Source organism: Ambystoma mexicanum, chromosome 6p (assembly GCF_040938575.1).
Source record: "Ambystoma mexicanum isolate Mex_15411 chromosome 6p, UKY_AmexF1_1, whole genome shotgun sequence".
NCBI classification, from domain to species: Eukaryota; Metazoa; Chordata; class Amphibia; order Caudata; family Ambystomatidae; genus Ambystoma; species Ambystoma mexicanum.
The window spans coordinates 1115729489-1115747652 of NC_090935.1; the positions used below are offsets into that span (position 1 = coordinate 1115729489).

The window sequence follows — 18164 nt, forward strand, 5'->3', positions numbered from 1 at the left end:
CAGTCTCGTCATCCCACCCAATGAGTTTGTGGGCTGCCCTCCACACCTGTACCATGCGTTGAATCATTGATTGAGGGGAGGTCCGCTGCGCCCATAGGTATAGGTAATGGAGCAAGTCACACCCTCCAGCCCCATCCTTTCAGCGCGAATATGGGGCAAGCCTGGGTCTCGTTGCAGCAAATCGTTGATAACAACCAACTGACTCACCCAGTAGTAGCATTGGACGTGTGGAAGCCCTATCCCTCCTTTCCAGATCGATTGGTGTAGTGTGGTCAGAGCAGTCCATGGTTGTGTGCCACCCTATAAATGTTCCCAGAGGGCAGAGACTATTTTTATATTCACGGTTGGGGCAAAGGGGCATTTTGCGAAATATATAGGTACTGTGGCAGCGTAAGGATCGTATAAAGTGCGGCCCTCCCCAACAGAGACAACAGGAGAGACTTCCAATGCTGGACATCTCTATGAAATCATTCAGTGATTGGATTCATGTTATAGACGAGGAACCTTATGTGAGCAACATCGACATGGATGCCCAGGTATCGAAATCCTTCTTTTTCCACTCGATATGGGCAGTTTGGGGGATCGCCAGATCAGCGCCTGAACTGGGAAGAGTATGGATTTACCCCAATTAGCTTGTATTACACTGGATGTTTCATATTCCCTTAGTCGTTGCTTCACAATTGGGCAGGAATGGGCTGGAGTGCCTAAGTACACCAGTAAATCATCCACAATTAGCGAAACCTTGTCTTCCCACCCCATTTGCCAACGGAAACCTGCCCATGATGAGTCCTAGCGAAGCTGTGGAACCAGGGGCTCAAAAGCAATCGTGAATAACGGGGGACAGCATTTTAAAAAGTGGGATATGTGCAACACCACAGAGTTGGCCCAAGAGATAATCCATCAACCAACCTGATATACAGGTTAACACCCGAGATGAAGTTGACAACCTCCACTGTAGGTTCAGGACCTCAACAACCCGAATTGACCAGGGTCCTGTGGTCACCATAATACCCCCAGAAACAGGTTAGGCCTCACCTTCCACCCCTTAACTTCTGAGGCCATCTCAACAGTCGGTAAAAGCAAAGAAGAGAATAATTATCAACTCTTTAGTCCCAGTGACTACTGGATCCGCAGGAGAGATCAGGCAATTGTTTCTTTAGACCTTCAGGTCGAGGTTACGAAAGGTTCCCTGATGTACGTGACGCCGCCTGATGAACATTGGCGGACAGTCTAATAATATTACCGATGTTGCCTTGTATAGAACAGTTTAAATTTATCATCTTGACTTACTCTTCCAAATGGATTATGATCCAGAGGAAAGACTTGATGGGGTATTTGATATGAGGTTCTCCTGGAAAACCTACCCAACAGGGAGATCTGAGAGAGAGGTATGGAGAACCTCGGGAGACGTCGTTTTAAGGCAAAACCCCTAGAAATATTTTCAGGCGTAATGGGTTGGACAGCGAGTTAGACCCTATAATTAATCAAATTAAGGCTGAACTTAAAACGTCTCTGGAGAACATAGGGCTCTCTAATTTACTTTATTCTGTCAATTCTCCTCCCCTCACAAGTCCACACCCTCTGTCATCCTGCCAACATAGTTTCTCTGTGGACAGCAAAGAGGAGGAACAACTTACTCCAGAAAATATAACACACTACCCAGAGGGGTTTGAGACATTCAAGCAGTTGGGGGGTGGGGACTGGGGTTACGGGGGGAGGAGTAGAAGTTAAGCAAATTCCCTGATATAGTGAACCCTCTAATCCTCCCAGTGGAGAAATCATGGGGGTTCTGTAATACCATCTCTAACTGGGAAAACATGCATGTTATTTGTGTGGGAAGTTCAGACATCTCATGAGATGCTGTCCCCTAAATGTTTTGACTCCTCCCCATCCAGACAAAGTCCCAAAAAGATCAGGGCGACCCATGTAGAAACTCCCAGGTTGTTTTTTTGTCACTGCCCTATATGCCCAAGCATCAACCCTACCGCCCACCTTGGGATGAGAATGTCCACCCTATTCTTTCCCTAAGGGTAGAAAAACATGAAGAAAAGGTATAAATAATTGTCTGTACGCAGGAAATCAAACTATCTCTAGTGAACGTGCCGCCATCCAACAACATAAGGTTTGGGCTCAGCTTGATAGCCGTGAGCTAAGGATGTGCCATACATCAGCGATTAATACCCTCTGGGTGGAGAGGACCACCAAAGGAGGGTGGTTATGTGCATCCATGGACACACAGAAATGTACCCTGTGAAGAAATCCCTATAACCATCTCGGGTAAAAAGGTGTATATATAACAGCTGCTGTAATTCCTAGGCTAACTGCCCGGTTAATCCTAGGTAGCAACGTCCTTCAATGTCACCAGTAGTTGTCCCAGATTGCCCAGACAGAGCTTAAAATGCCCCTAATTTCATGCAGCCTCAGGTCCCGGATAGGGAACTGTCCTCTTTGGAGGAAAAAAAAAAGAATTGTCTATGGGGACCTGGAAACACTGTCCCCAAAGAAGAGCAACACACGCAGAAGAAGGGAACCTCTCTGTAAACCACAAGAAATGAAAGGAACAAGGCAATATGAACTCTTTCCCACTTACTAAACAAGAGGCAGACTCTCGGTTAACAGGAGGGGCATGTGACTAATCTGAACAATTCATCCCTTTCCCCCAAGTGGGGAGCCACCTCCTTTGATTCTAGGGAGGGTGAGTCCGCTCAGCAAGACCCTCTGTTGTGATCTGGACAAGTGTGACCTCCCTGCGAGGGTTTTCCCTCTCCGGGACAATGACTCCCGTTCTGAAAAGGGACTTTGAGTCCTGCATACATTATCCGCCTACGAAGAATTGGGAAGTATTTTATTACTTCTGTTTTGAAGCCACTGAATACTGAAATTTCTTCAGTTTCTTTGGCTTCAGGTAATGCTGGATCTTGCTTGAACTCCACAGTCAAAGGAGACAACACCCTTTTTGTTTGTGATGATTTATATAAAAACCAAGAGGAACTTTGATTCCTACACCGTGGGAGGAGAGAATCATATGCAAAGGCGATCCTCGGCCGGGACGATGTCCTGCATGGGCGCAGTTACTCTAGATCACAGAGCCAGTGGTAGCGTGGAGAGTCCACAAACACTCGTAAGACACCAAAAGGCTACCATCCTGACTGATCAAGACATCGAGGTCGGGAGGGAGACTGAGGAGCAACCGCCTCATCCTGGCCTGCGACCACAAGAAAGCTGTGGTGTGAGTTGGGCAAGGGGGGGTTTATTTTCTATTTCCAAAGCAGAATGGGGCCTGTGCCCAATCTTGGTTCTGAGGATGCTGAACACATTCCTTGCAAGGACAAACTCTGGATGATCACCTTAGCCACATCCTCCAGACCTTACAGTCCCAGGACTGGTTAGTGTTACTGAACCTACAGGATCCCTGCTTGCATGTGCCCTTTTACTAACACAGAGATGGTACCTGAGGTTTTTGGTGGGGCAACATCTATTTCCCTTTGGCCTTCCGTTTGCACAGGTGTCTTCCCCAAGCTGCTTGCACTGGAGGCCTTGTCTCGGGAGGGAGATGATGCACTTCTTTCCCTTCCTGGATGACTGGCTCATTCAAGCATTCTCTAGAACCAGAGTCAGAACATCTAATTTGTATCTGCCACATATTGCACTGTCTGGACTTCTTCATCTTAAAGAAGCCCCATGTGTTACCGGCCCAACATTTCCAATTCATTGGTGTGGTCATTTACACCCGCTCAGACAGAACTGTCCTTCCAGAGCATAAGGTGTCAAACTTTCAACAAATGGTAAGTATCTTTCAGGATCAGTCTTTTTATCCCGGCCTTAGGCTTTCTGTGTCTCTGTGGCAACATTGTGGCAACATTGTGTCCTGTATCTCCCTGCTTCTGGAGGCTTGTCGTGCCTGAGGTCATGCCAATGGTTGAGTTGTTGCACCTGGACCAAGTTATCGGTCAGCCCGATGAACCTGTTCAAGGCTCAACCAGACTTGGTCAGACGGGACAATATAAAAGGGAGAGCCTTTTTGGAAACCCTGATCACAGGCAATGATGGTCATGGACACCTCACTGAAGGTTTGAGGAGACGGAGCCATGTCTAGGAGCTCTTCCGGTTGAGCAGGTGTTGGTTCCCACCAGAGATGATGGTTCAAATACCCTCCTGTAACTCGGAGCAATCAGGTTAGCCATTGACCACTTCTGTCAGGGAGAAGTGTCCTGATCCTGATGGACAACATAGTGGCCATGACCTACTTCAACAAACAAGGTGGTCTGGGATCACTCACCTTGTGCTGGGAGGCAATGTGCCTGTAGTTCTGGGCCCTGATGGACAACATCTCTCTGTTGGCCGCTCGGCGCCCTTGTATAAATAATCTAATAGCGAAAACCTTGAGCAGGCAGGGCTCGGTCACCCGCAAGTAGGAGCTGTACCAGGAGGTATTGAAGAAGATCTCTGGGGGACCACTTAAGTGTGTGTGTGGACCTCTTCATCTCCAGTGTCAACAGGAAGTGGAAGAAGTTCTTCTTGAGGGAATTCACCTTGAAAGGGGCTCTGGGGGACACATTGGTTGTAGACTGAAACCTTGATCTCCGGTATGGGTTCATTGATTCCTATCATCCCTATGGTTCTCAGGTTATTGAGGTGGTTCAGGACCACTATTATTCATATTGCTCCAGAATAGGTATGGCGGATATGGTACCCGGACCGTCTAGGACTTTTTTCCGTATGTGGCAGCTACTGATATGGGGTTGACCTCTCCAGATTGGAGGGTAGATTGCCCTATCGAAATCTTGGCCCCTTCACCCTTCATGCTTGATTACTGAAAATGTGAGCTACAGAGGAGTGGTACTTTGTCAGATGACGTCCTGGATGTGCTCTTGTCTGCTAGGTGGTGTGGTGTACCAGGAGGAGTCAGAGTCGGATAACTTAGTGACATGTTCAAAAAGAGTTTTATTTAAATTTAAAAGAAAACTCCATTCTTTCCATATAGCTATGAGGGAAGTTCCCTACCAAACAAGAAAAAAGTGCATTCAAGTCCAAACAAATAGTCTTCTGTCCGAATCCCAAGTACCCAACTGGCCCTACCACTTTAGAAAATACCTAACTAAATGAAAAGGGAGGCTTGTATAATAGCCTCTGTATGAACGTCTGCCTGGCCCACTTGTATTTGACTTGTTCTTAGTCTCACAGTTCTTGAAGATTGTCTTCACAACTTTAATATCCAATCCTTTTGGCAAGTTAACAAATATTGTCTGTCTGTTTCCCTCTCCCTTTGATAAGGAAACCATCTCTGATTTTTTTAAATGTTCCAATCCCTCCAGGATGCCTTGCAATTACATTAATTCCTTTCCGAACTTCATAGCATTGGGACTTCCCAAAGTTGGGTAGCTCTGTGGTTGTGTCTTATTTCTCGGTACAAACTTAGTTTAGGGCCTCTGCCCAGATGGGGGACTACAGCTTCCCATGATTTTATGTACTTTGCAGTCAGGGTTGTAGAGTACTCCACTTCCTTATACTCTGTTCCAGTATATTACATGTGTCTGTGCTTCCTTGATACTCTTATTGGCTGTTTCAGCTTGGATACACTTTGTCAGTATCTTTTCCACTCTCATTTATTGGGGCTGTGTGCCCATCTCGTTTTCTTAACTTTTCATACATTTGGCAGCTATTCCATCCTTGAATCACATTGTTTTTATACCTTTCTTTCTGGATTAGTCGGGCCGGGGGACCCGTTATATATTGATTTTGTAGTTCGTACCTGCATTGGTTCCTCCTGGAAACCCTGCAGTCATGGATATCGCTTGCCTCCACACGTCCACAGCATCTCCTTCCCCATCCGTACATCTTGTGGCGAGAAAGGCTCTTGTCAGCAGGATCTCGAGACCTCAGGCTTCTCTTTCGTTTCTTGGTGTCGGTTGCTGGGAGCCAGACACACCACTTCTCTTAGTGGTTACACCTCCAACTAAAATGTTTGCCTTAACGGCCTTTTTCCCCTTGACCTGAACCTCTTGCTTAGTCAAGGTTACCCACCTTCCAGCCTCCAGCTAGCGGGTTTCTCGCTCGGCACATCACTGCTCGCTCCACGGCTTGACGTGGCTCTGCCCCTCCAGGATATCTGTGCTCCACGTACTCTCCTCCCAGCAGGGGAGTTCCTCCTCCATTCACAGTCCGTTCCCCTCTTATATATATCATTAGGATCAATGAAATTATGCCCTTCTTCCTTGATCATGGCACTCAGGCGAAGTTCACCATTACCAGAAGCCAATAGAGTCGAGGAAGAATCTTCATGCATTGTAGTTGTAAGGGGGAATGCAACAGTTTTTCTGGCATCCATATATGGAGAAAGGGTGGTTTGGAATGGGAGTTTCATGCTGGAATGGGAGTCCTTGTCCCCAAGAGGGCAGTCACTCCCAGTGAGGTCCCACTTGCTCAGACCCCTAGAGAGGGTCTTGCATAGCGGGCTCACCTCCCTAGCCGCAAAGGTGGCGGCTCTAGGGTGAAGGAAGTTATTGTCCAGATTCCTCAGAGGCCACCGCCAAAATAGTCTTTGCCCGAAATCAGCGAACGTTCTCAGAATGCTGCTGGGATAAGGATATAGACTTTGATTTGTTCCACAGCCATTGTGCTAGAATGTATTCTAGATCTGGCCAAGCAAGGACTTCAGAACAGCAAAGTGAAAGGTTACTTGGCTGCCATATCTGTTTTTCCAGCAGACACCAGAGCACATGTCTTACTTCTTGATTCCTACAGCAATGCAATTCTTGAATGGTCTTACCAACATATTTGGTCCACGCCAATTAATACTTATTGTATAGGATCTTCACATTTCTGATGGTGGCTCCGTTAAAGCCCTAACATTCATGTTTGTTGAGGGTGCTGACATTGAAAGTTGTCTCCTTGATAGCCATCACTTTCGCACAATGTGTAAGAGCTACAAGTGCTGTCCTTTTTTTTATTTTTTATTTATTTTTTAATCAACTTTTTATTTGCATTTCCAGAACCAATGAACATGGCTCCAAACAACATAACGTTACACAATGTGGCTGCCCCATGTCCGCCCCCACCCCAGTCTCTGTTTAGTGCCAAGTGGTCCGTGATGCCTTCGTAATAATGCCCCTCCCCCACCTTCACTCCACATAGTCCTCCCATTTGCCCTGCATCCCTCTGCTCCACTGTTATCCTTTCTGTGCTTCTGCAGTTTTCCATTCCCATCTCCCAGGTCGCTACTGTTGACATGTCTCCAGAACCCCATCTGAACGCCAGATCCCTTTTAACCACAATTGCTGCGATGGCTTGAAGTCCCCTTTCCCACCTACTCCCTTCAAAGTCCCTGCTGGTGTGTAAGAGTATCATTTTGGGATCCTTAGGGACTGTTCTGCCCAGTACTCTTGACCGTCTCCCACAGAGTCGAGACCAGCCTACAGTTCCATAGCATATGATAAAAGTTCCTTCTAATTCCCCACATTTAAGGCATGTGGCTGTCTTGGCTCTGCCCATCCTGTGTAGCCGATCTCTCGAGTAGTAACTTCTGTGCAAGATTTTGTATTGAATCAGCTGCATCCGGAATGACACATTTACTGCCCTTGCTGCCTCCATGGCCACAACCCGTTCTGGGATGGCGTCCCTGTCGCTGTAATTCAATAGTTTTTCAATCACCTGCCTGGGTGGGGCGCCCCGGGTGTCTCCCTCCCTGGGACCCTGTGGGCACGCTCAATGGAAAAAAAACGTGATAATCCCTGAGGCCCCATCCACTCGTAGATCCACTTCTCCAGGGATGGTCCCTCTGCCCTCTTTGGCAGGCTACTCAGGCATTTATCATTCTGGCAGGATCGCCCCTCATCGTCTTCCATCTGGTTTTCCAAGATCACCATCCTCTTCAGCATAATTTGGGTGTCCTACTGCAGTGGTGTGAGTGCATCCTCCAACACCGAGAAGCGGTCCTCAGCCTCCTGAACTCTGGTAGACATATTCTGCAAGTCCTGTCGTAGGAGCCCCACATCTATGCCCACCCCCACTGCATCCATCCTGTGTTCTTTCTGCATCTTGTGTTGCTTTCAAGATGTCCTGTGTTGAGCTGGTTACCTCGTCCTTCCTTCCAGTCTCCTCCCCTGGGGTCTCTGGCACGGCTCTCCCTGCTGCACCCCGGTGCTGTACTCCATCCTGGTTTGGCCTCCTGGCTTCTGTAATTTGTGCTTTGTCATCTATGTGGGTTCTTATCAAGCTTTCGTTCGCTGCTGTGGTGTTGTGTTCCAGTGGCCTGGGACACACCCTGCACCTTCTTTGGCTTGCCGCTCTCCACTGGGCGACGGTTCATGCTAGTCACATAAGGCACCCTTTACAGGTTGTAGGAGCAAGAGGTGAGAGGGGACCTCTGTGCACTCCTGTACAGCCCTCCCCCTCCTGTCTTCGGTGGGCGGCCCTCTACCTTGGGCCACCACTCTGCATTGGTAGACCCGCCATCAATTTAGGCTTCCTTTTCCCCACAGGCACTTGGGGTGGTGTTTTGTCGGTTCTACCGACTGCATGAGGGTGTCAGTCTACACACTCTGCGGTTGCCTTCCACTGTCCTTGGGAGCTGCTCCCTCAAGCTGGGCTCCTTGGTGTATTTAGTGGGCCCTCTCTGACCAGGGTGCTGTCTTTGCATTGTTGGTGCCGGGGCTGTCCTCCACGCCGCAGCCCCGGGACACCAGTTGTGGAGCGGAACACTTGGTGCTCCGCCTACTCTCTCTCTCTCTCCGATGGGACCTCTTAGCCCCTCGCTGCCTCTCCAGGCCACGCACGCCAGCCGGTGTCCCTTGCCAGCCAGGCTGATGGGTGGACTGCCACCTCCCTCAGACCTCCTGCCAAGGCTCCTGGGGTTATTGCGCCTCCTTTTCCCTGCGTGGGAGAGCTGGGCACTGGGTGGCAGGGGGTGGTGGGGGGTAGTGAGTCTTCCCGGCCTGCACTAAGTGTGCTCACAGCAATCCTGACCCCGAACGGTTCGTGAGCAAGTATGCTGTCCTCCGGTGTAGGTCTCTGCCCTCCATACCAGATTCTGCCCAAGCTACCAACAGTCTTGCGATGCCCCGTTTCACCCACACCAGTGCTATTCAGCCACCATTTCCAGCTCGTGCAGACTCGTCCGTTTACCTTTGCAGATTTATGCCCCTTCTCGGTAGCGCAACCACTTCAAACTACCACCAGCTGTGCCCCCTCGCCTTCCTACAGCATTGGTTCTGAAATTGGGGTCTGTGGTCCGTTATATATGCAGATTTGCGGCCCTTCAGCGTGGTTTCAGGGCAGAGCGACGTGGAGGATGTCTTTTCTATGTTCTGCGCCACAGCGCCCCACAGGTGCTGTCATGCCAGCCACCTTACCTGGCCTTCTGAAAATGAAATGTGCCTCTTGGGATGAGACTGAACTTCCTCCAAAAGGGGTGTTTGGATTTTGAATTCTCTCAAAAAATAAAAATACATTTTTCAGTGCTCTATCCTGCCCTCGCCCTTCATGGGGATTCAGGGGGGGGTTCACTGCCTTAATCCCAGAAATCCTCTCCTGCACCAGGACACTTCTTGGGCAGAGCAGTTTTAGAACGTTTCATGTTTTCTCATTCTCCTTTCCCCTCCTCCAAATTTCTTTCTGCTTTGGGAAATCTAAAATAAGGAATCTATGGGAGACTGCAATCCAGTAGAACAACAAATGACATTCGGTAATGTGCTTTTTAATGGATTTTCCTCAAATGGGATCTCTCATTGCACTTGCATCCCAGCCAACCCATAATAAATGAGAGCTTGTTATATCTAATACCATGTTCCCTCAGCTGTTGAGCCATGAGGGTGGGGAGGGGGGCATAAGGGACTAAGGTCAGGAGGCTGAGTGCCCATTATTTCTGGTGCCATGGGGTCAACAGTCCTGACGACACTAAGTGGAGCACAACATGCCCCTGGATAGCAGGACATTTTTCAAATTGCAACTTTCTGAATCGATATCTATGATGAGCAATCTAAGGCTGGAGACGCTTTGCACAGTGAACATAGAAAATGTTGGATGTACAAGTTCAATTCGCTAAAGTAATCTAGAGGTTTTCTGCTCACTTGCCACCCATGAATTGATGTAACTTTTGCACCTAAATAAATGCAATATTTAGATTTCTGGTGGGTGGACATATGGCAAGCTGACAAATGCTGCTAAGACAATTCTCGCAGCAAAAGCCACAGCTAATGATCAATTGCAATGCTATAATAAGAAAGGATAGCCCACTGACTTGTTTCTCATGCTGCATGGATCTGTGCGTTCTGCAGGCTCTTGGTTTCATAGGGTTGACTAGGCCATTCTTCCGTTATGACTGCAAGACAAAAATCGTTGAGTTGAACATCTGATTGGTGTAGACAGTCACAAAACTCCAAAGACTTTCTCAACCTACATTTAGTAAAATCTTTTGTTACATTTATGCTAATTGTTATTTCTTGTTTTGCCCACAGATCCTTTTGATTTGAACCACAATCTTGGAGCAGGTTTATCAAGAAAGAGTAAGTTGCCCTTATCTGTCTGTCGTCACATACATAGTTTTACACCTAATCCGGATCATACATTGTTTACCTTTATCTTAACCCCTTAGTGGCGTACTTTATCATGAAAGCGTTTATGAATGGGAGAAGATTGTTTGGTACTCCTGTGAAAAGTTTCCCTAAAGAATATCCAACAAAAATGGCAAGTATTTTTTGGTTGTGTAGTTTCAGACCATTTCCTTTTATTCTATTTAATAGCAATTCAAAATGTCTTTGTGATTTGTAAAGCAGGCACTGGCAGTAGGTTTGCAAGGTGTTGCATTGTAGGCTTCTTGGGTGCCTGATTAGGGATATGACTAGTTGCTGGTTGGGGTAACTTGCTTGGACAGGCATGGCCATTATCCAGTACATGCCCTAACGTTTTTACGCTTGGTGAAACATTGATACTTTCTGAAACCAGTATTACCTGAAAATGTCAAATATGGCAGTGATGTCACTGGGCTCCCCATATCTACATTAAAACATGTTAAGACTGTCTGGCAACAGGCTGTGGACTAGTTTGTTTCAAGTAATTTCTTTTATCTTAAATGTGTATTGGAAATAATGAGGCTTTGTGGCAATCATGCTCCAGGGCTTTGAATAAGATTTTGTTGTGGAAGTATTTTACTTTTGGAATTTAGGACTAAAAATGATTATGCGGGGACTAAGATAGTAGTAGTAATAGTACATTTGTAGCTTGTAGTCTGTCTGCCGTATGATTTATGTTGATCATGGTAGGTATTTTTGCCAGAGCTTGCCCGCTTGTCGTGCACTCATCCATCATTCCTGCTTTACACATGGATTTGCGGCCTAGTGCTATCGAATGTAGACTCACCCGCTATGTCTACACATGCAAAACCCTCTGGGGTCTGTTTTCTCAGTATATTTTCCTTGGCACCTCTGGAACTAAACAAGCAGCCCTGTTCTCTGCCTTCATGAAGCATATTTACCCATTCATGACTGGGATAGTTGTGCCATGCCATACTCTAACTGCACCCCTGACTTTGCCATGGAAGTGTTGAAGAAGCTTTGGGAAATTCTCCTTATTTTCCCCTTTTAAGCTCTCATCACAGACTGGTGGCACCCTCTTACCCTAGAATTCCCTAGCCTTCCTGTATGGGCGATAGACCCGTGACCCTATTACAATTTAGAGCCGGCATTATATACATGTCCTGCTCTGAGACCCTGTGCTACATATTGGGCTCTCTGAGACTCTGTGCTATGACTCTGGTTCTCCCAGGCACCATCCCTGCAATACCCCAACCTCTGCGCCTCAGTGATGCTTCTTCAGTCCTTCTCTACAAATCTTGCACTTCATGAATTGTACATCCTCCATCACCTCTCTACGTTCTAGTGGTGTGTCCAGCTGAACCGTCCAGCTACATTAGATTGGTACGACTGATACCTAGCGGGTGAGGGTGAAGTCTGAGAATAAACTAGTTAGGAGGGTCCTGACTTCCTGCTACCACCATGGCAGACATAACGGACACCCCAGCCCCCGCTCTTCAGAGGCGTGGTCGCCCTCAGCTCCTTCAGGGAATTCGTTCACCCTGTGCAGATGCCATTCGACATCCCTGTACTTCCACTACTTACAGCGACTCAGTTCATCAGAGACATCCCCCATGACACTTGTCCTCTCCATGTCCCCACACATAGCGCTTATGACACCTCGTCTCACCTGCAGGCCAACTTGCCGTACCAAGCCCCAGGATGCCCCTAAGGGCACAAGCCTGCTCAATCCCATATGGACCCCCCCACTAATTATCGCTTCTCCCTTGTGTTTAGCGCCCTATCCATTCACTTCCTCCCCAGGCCATCACCACCACGCGCACACCATGCCATCGCTCCTCACCGACCCTGACACATCACCCCGCTAACCACGGCAGAGAACACGGACTATGCGCCTTCCCTTTCTGGTTCGGCTCACGCAGCGAATCGGCCAACACTAGAACCCATCATGGTCCCACTTACACCATGCCCTACACGCCTGGCATGCGCATTGCCTTGACTTTGTGATTTACACAGCATGCTATTACAGCTATTGCACTTTGTCCTAACTAGCTATCTCTTACTACACGATCAACCTCGATGCCCCACAACCATGCACACAATTATGCCCTCAGCTCCACTCTGGGATGCCAGCCCCTCCTTCATCTACAGCCCAATGCGCTAATCAGTCACGCCAGCATATGCCCCCACTACCTGGGTAACTAGCATGCACCCAGGCACCTCAGACTTTCCCTTGGACCCACCCCCATGTAGCACTTGCTCAGTTATCTACTTCACACTGTGCTCACATACGCTCTGACGGGTCCACTGCTTTTCCTATAGTGGCCATCCAGCATCCTTATTCAAGGACCAGCACCCAGCTAAAACTCTGGTAAGCCATCTTACCATTCCCTAATTAGAAATACCCTAACCTGAGCTAACTAATCCTCTCATCTCTTTTTGTCTTGTTTTATGTCTCTTCCTTGGTTCAAAATGTTGTCTTCTACAAAGTATACCCATGGGGTTTTATATAACATTATTTTTACTTATGGTCAAAACGATCTGCACATGTCACTACAGCACTCACTGCACTTATCACAATGTATATATGAACCATGTTTGTGATTTTTCAATTCAATAATGTCTTATAACATATTGTGTTACGATATCTGACAGTCACTCACCATGTCACCAACAGACACTTGCACTTCACCATCTGCACAGCCTTGATAAAGACCTACGATCGAAACACGTGTTGGCCTATCCTCATGTGACTAGGCACTACATGTGCCCAGCTAACCACTGGCAAATATTAGCCGATTAAATCAAGACTACACATACAATCAAGTGTCTTGACCTCTGATTTACCATGACCAACTAGATGTGAGCGATTTAGCTCCAGTCCAGTGCCAATTCGTATGGGGTTTCAACTACCTCTTACCTGCAGAGACTAGTCAGTTCTTTTATTTTACAACTGCCATTGTTATATGAAAAACTACTTCATTCTCAGGTAGGCTCTGTGGTCGGGCAAGAGCACACATACATTTGTTTACAGCAAAATACTGGAATCCATGTACTCTTTAATTTACATGCATTACAGGCAGGAAACCCACACATACACCCATAGGCACACAAGCTCAGCACAAACTGACACTGATGCAATCGTACTCCTCACATTCACTGAGCATTCTACAACGATGTATGGAGGACCAATGAGACCTCACAGCACCATGCCTCATTCATATAAAACATTTAAGACTAGATGCATTTAAAACACACATCTTCCTATCACAATATTTAAATGAGTCACACACACTCCAACCAAACCGCATACACAAGTTGTATACACACTCGACACACTGACAGAAGCATATGCAAAAAAGCATTTAAGATTGCAAAACACTGGGCAAGAATCCTGATGGTACACAGCTCTGTAATCAAGGGTAGGTGTCGGGAATGCAGCCCCTTGACTATGGCAAACAGGCCCAAGCACCACAATCTATCTCTTGCGCGCGCTCTCTCTCTCAATCGCGCGCCTCTCTATCAAGTACACACACTGTCTCAATCGCGCACACTCTGTCTCTCGCTATCTCTCGCCCACGCACTCACCAACTTGTGTGTGCAGCACCAAAAGGCAGGAAATCATGTCAACATCCACTTCTAGGGAGTGGCAGAGAACTCCCCACTAACTTCGGTTAGTCTCCTGACCCACGACAAATACACAGGGACCCAAAGTCCTACTCTCAGACCTGTTGGATATGGAAATGTAACTGTAAAAATGAATCTGAGTAGCACAGTGGAAATAACACCACACCAACTGGGTATCGCTGGCACATATGGGAAATGGGTGCAAGACAGCAGACAAGACTATTAACTGGGCACCCAGTCTTTCCCCAATCACATGCACTTAGCTAACTTGTACAGCCATCAGAAAGACCAAAGCAAAAAAGGAAAATCTACAGGACACACAGCAGGGACTTGTACTGACACACTCCCACAACGCATACAGTTCACCGGGTTTGCCGAACTTCAGTAGCCTCCTGAGCCCTAACAATTAACAGATACTCACTTGCGAGTAAACACGCATACTCTTGTCCACTCGAGTAGCAGAACTAATCTAGAAGAGATTTCTTTCCTTTTTGTATGTGGTCCCGTACAATCTTGCTCCAATCCCACTTAGCAAGGTACACCACCTCCAAAGCACGCTAGAAGGTGACCACTGCTTCTGCCCTGCCCCTGACAGTCCTGATCCTTTTGTCTTTCTAACTATTATCTGTGATAATTCACAGGAGGATGTCACTTCACCCCAAGGGGCAGCCCTTTTCTATGAGGCTAGGGAGGTGCGGCTGCTACCCAGTAGTCCCCCTAGTGGTAGTTTAATGCAGGAGGAACTCATGGGGAGAGACTCCCCTTCTGGGGACAAGGACGATCACCTCCGGTACAGCCCATTGAATATGGTCACTCCCCAACCCGAAGGGGACACAAGGATAGAAGAGAGGCCGGTTCACAAAGCTCTCTAGCCTCAGTAGTTGGTAGCCCGCTACTTGGTATAACCAGAGAAGGTTCTGGTACCCAAATGCAAATACTGAGAGTATGAGAGGAAATCTTCCTTGTCGCACTGTTGATAATAAATCCACTGACCACCAGAGAAGGGTCTACGACCCCAACAAAAGGGAACTGAGCAAACAAGGAACTTCCTTGTTGCAGTGGCAGCATTAAGCCCAGTAGGCCTTACAGATAGGGGGTGTATTAGCCACTTTTGCTCCCTAAAAATAGGCAAATACTCGCAATAAAAAATGGGAAGTGGACACATAGCAGCTTGTTACCCCTGCTTTCACCGAAACAGATCCATGGTTGTGCTTGGACCAGTAATTCATGTAGTACCACAGGAAAAAACTAATAGAATTATGGAAGAGGTCAAATTTACCTTTTAATATACCTGAATAACTTGGTGCGAAGAAGTATTTCTCATAAAAATATTTGTTTTGCAATTGAACATATGTTTGCTCGTTTATTAATGACTCCCATCTTGACTCATATTTTTACTCCCATAAAAATAATTGTACTCCCAACTTTCAAAAATAGTGAGTAAAATACTCCACTTAGAAATCGTATCTGGAGCACTGAGCCCAGTGATCACCAAAGGAGGATTTGGGTCTTTGCTAACAACAAACCAGAGTGGCCAAGTGTGCATCAAGCTGAAGATTGTGAGAAATAACTGTGCCATGTAATACCAGGAAAAGGGAGTCATTCTCCTGGTTCCAGCTAGGAATTGTGCTGGAGACACCAGGGGAAAGGGACTCATTCCCCCTGATTTTATTGGAAACTTTATAGATCTACACTAGGAGAAGGGAACCATTCTCCTAGGTGTGGAATTGTATAAAGGCTGTGTAGAAACCCACAAGTCAGTGGAAGGAGTCATCCCCCGTGGCATTTTTGTAGCAAGTGAACATTCTTTTTGAGTCTATCCAAGCAGCAGGAGAAGAGAGCCAGTCATCTGAAGAAGGACATTTCTGTAAGTTTATCCTTTAGTTGTAGTGTGAGTGATAGAAGCAGGTAGTGACACGGGACAGTGGAGTCTAATTTGACTCACATTCTGATGGACCTTTTAATATAGTTTCGAGGCAGGGAAACCTGTCTTAAAAGATGGGGATAGTGAGGCCTTTTATATACTCAGATGAGTCTATGACCACTGCCATGCCACCTTTCTGTCAGCTTCCTTCTCCGACACCCTTATACATCCCCGATATGTGGTCTGGGGCATGCTTGAACAATGGAAAGATTGGGTTTGTGCTGATAACCAATAAGTTGAACCTGACGCACTCCAGTTGCATACTCAGCGGTATACAAACATGTTGGAGTGTTGGTCAGTTCACATTGAAAGTGCATATGGTCTGATTATGGGGCATTTGAACAGAAGTTGCTGTCTGAATCCTCAAAGGCAGATAGTGTATCGAGCATGACCTCTCATAGTACTTGCTACCCTCAGTATACCTTTAGAAGGTCTACTAGGAAACCATCAAGATAGCTATGATGTCTAAAATGAGAGGGCGAAGGTAGGGGAGACTCGATCTCTCAGAAAGCTATGAAAGAAATGACATGCAGATTTTATCAGCGAGATGAATCGATTCAAGAAAACTGTCTGGAGACAATTATGATACAGTAACGTAACTGGATAAGGTTATGGAAGGAAATCAAAGTGTGTCCCTTAAAATAATGAAGGCCTGGACTTGAACAAAAATTTCATAACATTGTCAGGAAAACAGCTCCACCTGTTCAATCCTATATTGAAAGTCGTTGAAAGTGCCAAAAAGGACAACAGGCAAACGTCCCTGCATAATCATGTGCTGACTCTTGAACTTAGAGTATATTAATTATGTGATATTAAAATAGACATTTCTGCAATCTGTACCTTCAGTTCTCATTCGGTGAGTCCTGCGACAGAAAGGAAAATTCAGCAAATTCTTTGATCTTCTCGAAACGCTCCCAAATATGGTTCCATTTAACATTTCCTGCAAAACTTTATCTGCAACAGGATGGCACAGGTTTCACCCAGCACAGGAATCTCTCGACTGTGTTTCACTCCACAGTTTTATCTTTGGAGGTGATGAATACAGATGCAGTCCCACAAGATGTGTCGCCAATTAAACTCAAAATGATTGGTATAACTGCTGGCCGCAAAGTTATAAGCCAAAATCACAGCGATTTTGCAAGAGGTCCCTTAACCAGAGCAGATGAATATGCCAGAGGACGTAGAAGTAGCTGAGGGATATTAATCGGAAACCAGTGTTACCTCAGAGTTAGTGGACACAGCAAAGTGAAGTTTGTTTTTTCTGACTTGTTGGCTCACTTTCTTTTTTTTTTTTTTTTTTAAACCTTCACATTTTATTACATTTTCAATTATAGAAGGGAAAAGCCAAAGGCCCCCAACCAGGGCCGCAGTAACACAAATCACAACAATGCCCTTCAGCCCCCTCCCTGCCACCCTTGCCCCATGACTACACCAATAGCCCCACCCTCCCCTGGCTTGTGACGAAAATAAGGAAGAACCAGTAAGACCTCCAAGTAAGCCGGGGTGGGGGGAGGGGAGAGTCTGCCCAACCGCCCCTCGAACACCCTAAAAACCCTGAAGCCACAGGCACCTCACACGCCCATATATTTGGACTGGAACCCCAACCATTCCATTTTCGCCTGAGCACTCCCACCATGCAGTCATGCTGTAATTCTTTCCATCCAGTAAATATGTTTGACTTTGGACACCCATTCAGCATGCCGAGGCAGTCTCTCCCGCTTTCAATAGAATCAGGAAATTGGGACTGCACTCTAATTAAATCCAATTGTAGTTCAAGAGTATATGATCTCAAGGTGGTGCTAGAAGTTATGGCAGGGTATACTCACAAAAAACTCAAACAAACACATGCGTACAAATGTCTGAACTGCAGCCCAGAACGCCCCTAGCACTCGCCAACTATGTGTGAACCCAAGGTTCTACAACGCTTAGGAACATTTTTGAGAAAAATAAATAATCATCATATCTTTAATTGAAACACAAACATTTCTTATGTAAAAATAAATGGGGAAAACAACCCTTTCTCAATGTAAACTCAAGAGTTAGCAGTCATCCTGTTTTATACCCCATTCACAAACCTCATTAAT

The 18164-nt window shown here is 46.6% G+C and overlaps 1 protein-coding gene across 3 annotated transcripts in view; it reads left to right on the top strand.

Annotated features, from left to right (window-relative positions):
- Nucleotides 1–18164, top strand: part of TUT7 (terminal uridylyl transferase 7) — a 2420963-nt gene that overhangs the window by 1838948 nt on the left and 563851 nt on the right. For all 3 annotated transcript variants that reach the window (XM_069625717.1, XM_069625718.1, XM_069625719.1), the window contains 2 exons: nt 10455–10502; nt 10592–10683. In XM_069625717.1, coding sequence (XP_069481818.1) covers nt 10455–10502; nt 10592–10683 — 140 coding nt within the window. The remainder of the gene's footprint in view (nt 1–10454; nt 10503–10591; nt 10684–18164) is intronic.